The following is a 9,342-nucleotide window of genomic DNA, read 5'->3' on the forward strand; positions in this document are numbered from 1 at the left end:
TTAAACACTCCAACGACTTATCCTTCAAATGGTAATCGGGTAGTTTTGAAACTTGATCAGTAGTTAACCCATTTAGAGGAAAAAACAAAAGACGAAAAGTGAATTTTCATATAAATACAAGGATGAATATTTTTCAAGTATGCATAGTAAATTATAACACATAGCATCTATGAGAAGTAAAATAGTTGAAAATACATTGCTATTTCTTGCATCTAAAAATCACCACACACAAAAGAAATAAAACTCACACCAACATCCTGCCCAAACCCATTAAAACACCAAAATAAGATACTGAATTTTCCTCCAAAACCAAACAATTAGGAAACTCGCACACAAAAAGAAGAATCCATGAAGTGAAGAATTCAAGTATTCAAAAGCCATAAACCTTGGATCTCCATAAGATCCATCACTCCAGGGATGTATACATTAGACCTCAAGCAGCCGCATTTCCAAAGTCCATAAGTCATCCTGTATAGGGCTTAAGATGATCTTTTACATTTTTTTTGACAAACTCAGCTCCTACAAGCAAACAATTTAAAGTAAGATAGATATCAAGTCTATACAAGTGTTAAAACCACAAACTCGACTCCTTATATCATGATGTCATTGGATTTGTGGATGCTAAAAAAAAATAGTAAATGAAACCCCTACCACCAAAACAGATGTTGAGCTACCAAGTGTCTTTTGTGCTTTGTTTCTTTATATTTTTATCTAACCATTAGACCTTCCTGGTGCCATAAGGGTGCTCATTTGAAGATGGTACTTTTATCAAAAAAATCCCTAAAAGCTAACATCATTAAACCTTATAGATGTTGTCAACAACTTTACTAATTTAAATTATTACCTTGCTTTGATTCAGAACAAACCATAGTACCAAAAAAGTATTGATAGATCGACCAGACCTGACTTGCTTCAAAAACTCAGACTTGACTTGATTAAAAAACTCATTTGGAGCCAAAGTCAAGGCGTTTTTTCTATAAATGAATCAAAGAAACGACTAATAAATTTGAACTTAAAAGTCAAAAAACCCATTTCCGTTCAAATCTCTCAAGTATGCACAGGAATTTATTAAACTTACCTTAAAATGGTTTTTTGCTGCCACCTTTTTACAATTTATCTGCAATCATACATTTTTTAATTTAAATTATTGCACATGTCAAGATATTGCTATTGATTTGTTGTGAAAAAGATTTTAATCAATTTTTAGAGTTGCATGAAAGTAACCTGACAAAAATTATTCAAGTCAAAGCACCAGGTTACATTCTTTTCCAAATCAGTTGCTCCAACAACTGAGCCACAACTTGAATCTTTCCCACAAATTTAGTTCAAGCATAGCATATCACAGTCACCACAAGGAATAAATCAATTTTAAAATCAACACAATTAAAGCAAAAATTCTTATCAACAACTTTTAGTTTTATTCAATCAAACCACTTACCTTTTTCTTTATTTTACCAGGTTCATCCATTATGGTAGCAAAAGATATGATTGGGGTTCTATTCATTCAAATTTGTTACTCGACGACTCCATGAGCAAAGACTGTCTGATAGCAAGAATGGTTGTTCAAAGTTAGGATTTAGTAAGTTGGAGGAATGTAAAAACTACAGAGAACAATTACATATAAAAACCAATTCAAAATTAGAACGAAAGATAACAAAATTAAGAAGAGACCACCAAAATGAATGAACTCACCTAGATAAACAAATTCCAAATTCCAATGAAACATAAGAAACAATGGGTATAACCAATCAATAATAAAACCTTGATAAAAAAATGAAATAAATCCAGAAGCAAATTCTTACCGTGTTAGGAGCATACAAATGATTTTTCAAACGATCATTTTGTGACCCAGATTCTATAATTGATCATCTCCCAAATCCGTCTCCCCCAGATATGTCTTCACCCAGCTTTGTCTGCAGAAACGCAGAAAGAAATCCAAAAATCAAAAGCAAACCCTGATGGTCAGGCTTTAGGTTTGGTCGCCAAGTTTCTTTTATTTCCTCTTTCTATGATTCTACACAAATGAAAAGAATCATTTTGTTATTTTTTTTTTATCTTTTTTCTCATTCAGAGTCTATGGATTAGGGAAGCTTGAAATGTGAACCTGTTCGATTTGAATGTTTGAAACGTCAATCCTATGTCCGATTTGAATCTAACAAACGACAAAATCCCCTGCAGAAACATGAAAGACATTCAATGAACATGAACCAAATAAGTAAAACATAAAAACCCTAAATTGTCTATGTCTTCATTAAGGGAGAAAAACAACAAAAAAATAGATGTATAACTTACGTGTGTAGATCGACTGGGGAAGATATATAATCGCCAGATGTTGTATTCTACAACGGTGGCGATGACGAATTGTGTCTTTCCTATGTATCTTTCTAGTTTCTACAGCAGAGAAAGAGAGCATCAAATAAATGGTTCGTGGTGGTTAAGTTACTTACATATATAGAAGAAGAAATAGAGGGAGTCATGGTGGAATCGGAAAAGGCGACTCCGGTGGATGGTAGTGACAGATGAAGGCGGTAGTAAGATGGAGATGGTGAGTTGTCGTCCATAAGTGACCAAATTTGATCAGTTGTACATATGTGGAAGCGAAGAAAGCGACACCGGTGGAGCAAGTGGTGAGTGACGAAGTCGTTGTATGTGGCGGAGAATGCGACAATACATGGTGGGGGAGATGAAATATGTGATTGATGGCAGTTCTTGTGGAGAGAGAGTGAGATTTTGAAAATTTTAAGATCAAGATTCAAATTTTCAATCCACTAACTCGAAAGAGTTTTGTTTTGGGGAGTCTGTATGTTTTTGATCAAATATTCATTCAGCACACGGATTGCCAACATGGACATATCTATACCATTCATTTAATAATTAATGGTCAGGATCATATTTACTTGGTTTTTAAGGTAATAGGCTTTATTTGTTGTACCTTAGGCTTTACAATTGGTAATTAAGACATTAATTATATATGCTTTATAAGATGGTATATATATATATATATATATATCTTTGTCAATATATATTGTCAACAATTATAAGAGCGACAAATTGTAAAATGTAAACATTATCAAAAGATTTTATAGGTTTATGGAAACACACAAAAGTAATAAGATATGTTTGCATTAATGGAAATAATGAAAAATTCATTCCAAGAAGTTGTGTGAAACTATTCTGTATCGAAAACTATACGTTCTACTAACTAACGCTCCTATATATAATTGTTAAATAAGCATATGAAAGAATCCTAAGTCGAAAGTTCGGAATTAAGAAAATACGCTAAACATTACAACTAGACACAATATATTTTTGAATCCAAACATATATATATATATATATATATATATATATATATATATATATATATATATATAGGTTCAGGTTTATTTAAGACAATGTTAATTTTGTGAGACCAAATCTAAAAATAATTTTAAAATGCAAAACAAAAGGAAAAATCCAAAAACTCTTTTTTTAATTATATTTTTTGGAAATTGAGTTACCTGAAAAAATAACAAAATAAAATTAAAAAAGAAATTCCGTTTTATTTTTAAAACACGTGAAATATTCTAATAGAATATTACGCTATAAATATTCTAATGTGATCTTTAAAATGTTAGAATATTTGCCAGATATGTAGAATATTCTAATATTCTACTAGAACATGTAAAAAAATGTATTTTATTTATTTATTGTGGTATTTTTTTTTGGAAAAAATATATTTCGAACATAATATTGGAAAATTGTTATTTCGAAAATTCTCAATTCTTTTTTATTTTAAAAATGTTTTCGTTTTATCTACTAAATGTGTATCTAGGATTGCATCTCACGGTCTCATAAAATTAGGCCATCTCACATTAATAAATAAATATAAAGAAAATAAAAACTTACATTGACTTCACAAGTGGAGTGAAGACTAGATCGGGCATGACTGGTGTGCCAAAGGCCAAAATCCCACCTCCATCACCACCAGCTAGACAATGTCCAAAGGAATTTGGTGCAATCCCTTGTGATGAAATTTGGGAAATGACGGATATAATTTTTCTGCCCAATCCCATAATCTCATCAAGTGTTCTTTCCGTTTGACTTATCTGTCCTGTTTCGAACGTGCTAAAGCTGCTCATGCAAAATTCACTAAATCAACCATCTTATTTAATGAGAATGAAAGAAGGAAGAGAAATTAAATTCTATAGTTGATGATACATGAGAACTTACCCAAATAAAACTGAAGCTGAAGTGTTCAACCATTCTGTCTAGCCAACAATTATTCTAAAATGCATCATGTCGGATACATAATAAGCTGATGTTCCACTACCATCTCCATAGTGGAGATTGTAGGTGGATTGGTTATCTGAACATGAGTTGGATTTAGGAGAACATCTTTCGTCCTAGCATAAGATAGCAGAAGATGTTGACGAGTTTGCTGGATCATAGATAGTAATAGGAATCTGTTCAAAGAAAGAAATCATATATAAAGTACCAATACTAGTTAATTAAAAAAGTCACACCTTATAAGAAATGATCAGAACATACTTGTAGTGTGGATGATGTAGGGCAACATTGACAGGGTTTGCAGCAGACCCACAACAAGTCGCTTCCTATATCAATCACTAAATAGTATTCTTTTGCAGGGAATCCTAGCTTTATTTTTGTGTAGTACAAGATACAAGTTAACCAAATTACAACATGTTAAGGAATTGAAGAACAAGTGGCTAGGAAGGGGAAAAATTGACTTGTTCACAAAGTCTTTCAAGTATAACTAAAACATATGCAAGTATAGAACAAGTGCAGGTCTTTTTCCATCAAAAACTATAAAACGAAACATGAGCTAGAATTGAAAAAACAATTACCAAGAACATCAAACATGCCAGTTTTTCCCAAAATACCCCCGACAGCGAAACTCTGATAAAGAAATAACAATTGAAGAATATTTATAACTGAAAACGCTAAACAAAAACACTAGCGGTTGCATCAATGGAAGATCTAGGAAGATATTAAGATTAGCATAACAAGAAGAAACATGCATCTCTTAATTTGCAATTCTATAATTCCCAGACAAGTAGCTTTAGGATTTCTACAAAGAACATTCCTTCGATAAACATCACAAAACTGTCATGATTAAGTGATTAATAGACGTCATATTCCAATTAAAAAAAATAAAAAGAACAAGTTTCATTATGTATTGTAACCCATTAGATGCAGCCGATCATGGTATCTTTGGATCTCTTGTGACTTCTTGTTTTTTATGCACCGATTAGTAGTAATCAAGTAAGAAGGAGATTCAGGGATTGGTGGTCCAGTTTAACAACAAAAATGACGAATACTCCGGCGATAAAGAAAACATAAGACGACGACGGAATAGGAGGAAGATGAAGGGACCGGCGGTCTAGTTTCTTTACTTTCTTTTGTAATATAAAAATTAAAAAATATTGGTTCGGAATTATTTCACTGTTTTTTGGTAAATATATTTGAAACTACCATGTATTGTAAATAATTTTTATGTTTACTATGATATGGTTAAAAACTCAACAAAAGTTGGTGTACGTACCCAGCATCAAAAGGATCATAGGTTCCATATACTTCAAATCCGACAACCACATTTGGATCAGCATACTGGTGTAGTATTCTATGGTCTCTTAAACCATCTCTTTACGTGAGTTGCTTCAACTCAACGCCATGGTTGGTGGGAAACGATCTTTCCAGCTTCAGAGTCGCCGGAAACCCAAGAGCACCAACGTCCTGCAGCAACACTAGACACAACACTGTCGAAGAAACCATTGGTCGTATAGAAATATAAGAGAAAAGTAATAGTGTTGGAATGAAAAATCGTATAAGAGATAAGTAATATTGTTGGAATGAAAAATCATGTGGTGCATTTCATTACAGAGGAAATATATATACATGGAGAAGAAAACTATCAACCAACTGTAAACAATGATGAAATCAATTTCATTACAAAATACAGATTGAGATATTCATCCTAAAAATAGAACTAGGGCTCTTTCAACTAAAATTGGGTTGTGGCCCCACGGATTGAACTTACATGATATTTTATAATTACACTTTTTTTTAGTTATATTTCTCGTTTATATAGTTACTATATTTAATTACGATTTTATTTCTTTAAAATATTACTCAGATATATATATATATATATATATATATATATATATATATATATATATATATATATATATATATATATATATATATCTTTGTCAATATATATTGTCAACAATTATAGGAGCGACAAATTGTAAAATGTAAACATTATCAAAAGATTTTATAGGTTTATAGAAACACAAAGAAGTAATAAGATATGTTTGCATTAATGGAAAGAATGAAAAATTCATTCCAAGAAGTTGTGTGGAACTATTCTGTATGAAAAACTATACGTTCTACTAACTAACGCTCCAATATATAATTGTTAAATAAGCATATGAAAGAATCTTAAGTCGAAAGTTCGGAATTAAGAAAATACGCTAAACATTACAACTAGACACAATATATTTTTGAATCCAAAGATATATATATATATATATATATATATATATATATATATATATATATATATATATATATATATATATATATATATATATATATGTTCAGGTTTATTTAAGACAATGTTAATTTTGTGAGACCAAAATCTAAAAATAATTTTAAAATGCAAAACAAAAGGAAAAATCCAAAAACTCTTTTTTTAATTATAATTTTTGGAAATTGAGTTACCTGAAAAAATAACTAAATAAAATTAAAAAAAAAATCCCGTTTCATTTTTAAAACACATGAAATATTTTAATAGAATATTACACTATAAATATTGTAATGTGATCTTTAGAATGTTAGAATAATTGCAAGATATGTAGAATATTCTAATATTCTACTAGAACATGTAAAAAAATATATTTTTTTTATTTATTTTGGTATTTTTTTTGGAAAAAATATATTTCGAACATAATATTGGAAAATTGTTATTTCGAAAATTCTCAATTCTTTTTTATTTTAATAATGTTTTCGTTTTATCTACTAAATGAGTATCTAGGATTGCACCTCAACGTCTCATAAAATTAGGCCATCTCACATTAATAAATAAATATAAAGAAAATAAAAACTTACATTGACTTCACAAGTGGAGTGAAGACTAGATCGGGCATGACTGGTGTGCCAAAGGCCAAAATCCCACCTCCATCACCACCAGCTAGACAATGTCCAAAGGAATTTGGTGCAATCCCTTGTGATGAAATTTGGGAAATGACGGATATAATTTGTCTGCCCAATCCCATAATCTCATCAAGTGTTCTTTCCGTTTGACTTATCTGTCCTGTTTCGGATGTGCTACAGCTGCTCATGCAAAATTCACTAAATCAACCAACTTATTTAAAGAGAATAAAAGAAAGAAAAGAAATTAAATTCTATAGTTGATGATACATGAGAACTTACCCAAATAAAACTGAGGTTGAAGTGTTCAACCAATCTGTCTAGCCAACAATTATTCTAAAATACATCAAGTCGGATACATAATAACCATATGTTCCACTACCAACTCCTTAGTGGAGATCGTAGGTGCATTGGTTATCTGAACATGAGTTGGATTTTGGAGAACATCTTTCGTCCTAGCATAAAATAGCAGAAGATGTTGACGAGTTTGCTGGATCATAGATAGTAATAGGAATTTGTACAAAGATAGAAATCATATATAAAGTACCAATACTAGTTAATTAAAAAAGTCACACCTTATAAGAAATGATCAGAACATACTTGTAGTGTGGATGATGTAGGGCAAGATTGACAGGGTTTGCAACCGACCCACAACAAGTCGCTTCCTGTATCAATCACTAAATAGTATTCTTTTGCAGGGAATCCTAGCTTTATTTTTGTGTAGTACAAGATACAAGTTAACCAAATTACAACATGTTAAGGAATTGAAGAACAAATGGCTAAGAACGGGAAAGATTGACTTGTTCACAAAGTCTTTCAAGTATAACTAAAACATACGCAAGTATTGAACAAGTGTAGGTCTTTGTTCATCAAAAACTATAAAACGAAACATGAGCTAGAATTTAGAAAACAATTACCAAGAACATCAAATATGACAGTTTTTCCCAAAATACCCCCGACAGCAAAACTCTAATAAAGAAATAAAAATTGAAGAATATTTATAACTGAAAACGCTAAACAAAAACACTAGCGGTTGCATCAATGGAAGATCTAGGAAGACATTAGGATTAGCACAACAAGAAGAAACATCCATCTCTTAATTTGCAATTCTATAATTCCCATACAAGTAGTTTTAGGATTTCTACAAAGAACATTCCTTCGGTAAACATCTCAAAACTGTCATGATTAAATGATTAATAGACGTCATATTCCAATTAAAAAAAATAAAAAGAACAAGTTTCATTTTGTATTGTAACCCATTAGATGCAGGCGATGATGGTATCTCTGGGTCTCCTGTGACTTCTGGTTTTTTATGCACCGATTAGTAGTAATCAAGTAAGAAGGAGATTCAAGGATTGGTGGTCCAGTTTAACAACAAAAATGATGAATACTCCGGCGATAAAGAAAACTTAAGACGACGACGGAATAGGAGGAAGATGAAGGGACCGACGGTCTAGTTTCTTTACTTACTTTTGTAATATAAAAATTAAAAAATATTGGTTCGGAACTAATTCACTGTTTTTTGGTAAATATATTTCAAACTACCATGTATTGTAAATAAGTTTTATGTTTACTATGATATGGTTAAATACTCAACAAAAGTTGGTGTACGTACCCAGCATCAAAAGGATCATAGGTTCCATATACTTCAAATCCAACAACCACATTTGGATCAGCATACTTGTGTAGTATTCTATGGTGTCTTAAACCATCTCTTTCCGTGAGTTGCTTCAACTCAACGCCATGGTTGGTGGGAAACGATCTTTCCAGCTTCAGAGTCGCCGGAAACCCAAGAGCACCAACGGCCTGCAGCAACACTAGACACAACACTGTCGAAGAAACCATTGGTCGTACAGAAATATAAGAGAAAAGTAATAGTGTTGGAATGAAAAATCGTATAAGAGATAAGTAATATTGTTGGAATGAAACATCATGTGGTGCATTTCATTACAGGGGAAATATATATACATGGAGAAGAAAACTATCAACCAACTGTAAACAATGATGAAATCAATTTCATTACAAAATAATGATTGAGATATTCATCCTAAAAATAGAACTAGGGCTCTTTCAACTAAAATTGGGTTGTGGCCCCACGGTTTGAACTTACATGATATATTATAATTACACTTTTTTGTAGTTACATTTCTCATTTATATAGTTACTATATTTAATTACGATTTT

General features: G+C 31.3%; 1 protein-coding gene and 1 long non-coding RNA gene across 6 annotated transcripts; both read right to left on the bottom strand.

The window, feature by feature from the left end:
- Positions 1 to 270: 270 nt before the first annotated feature.
- Positions 271 to 2,800, bottom strand: LOC111879340 (uncharacterized). 5 transcript variants are annotated; one of them, XR_006183193.2, is made up of 7 exons: positions 2,293 to 2,800; positions 2,105 to 2,172; positions 1,904 to 2,014; positions 1,439 to 1,543; positions 1,225 to 1,307; positions 652 to 1,117; positions 271 to 519 (listed from the first exon to the last, which is right to left on the bottom strand). It is a non-coding gene; the product is annotated as an uncharacterized LOC111879340 (long non-coding RNA). The 5 variants fall into 5 exon arrangements; XR_002846075.3 differs by having other exon boundaries at positions 271 to 974; positions 1,079 to 1,117; positions 1,803 to 2,014; positions 2,293 to 2,799; XR_006183197.2 differs by having other exon boundaries at positions 845 to 1,117; positions 2,293 to 2,798.
- A 696-nt stretch (positions 2,801 to 3,496) lies between these two features.
- LOC111879345 (uncharacterized) lies at positions 3,497 to 9,003 on the bottom strand. The gene is made up of 4 exons (XM_052766891.1): positions 8,774 to 9,003; positions 7,117 to 7,341; positions 3,889 to 4,113; positions 3,497 to 3,500 (listed from the first exon to the last, which is right to left on the bottom strand). Exons 1-4 carry the CDS (start codon positions 9,001 to 9,003, stop codon positions 3,497 to 3,499), a joined length of 684 nt encoding a protein of 227 aa, XP_052622851.1.
- Between the last annotated feature and the right edge of the window lie 339 nt (positions 9,004 to 9,342).

This window comes from Lactuca sativa, chromosome 1 (assembly GCF_002870075.4).
Source record: "Lactuca sativa cultivar Salinas chromosome 1, Lsat_Salinas_v11, whole genome shotgun sequence".
Taxonomy (NCBI): domain Eukaryota; kingdom Viridiplantae; phylum Streptophyta; class Magnoliopsida; order Asterales; family Asteraceae; genus Lactuca; species Lactuca sativa.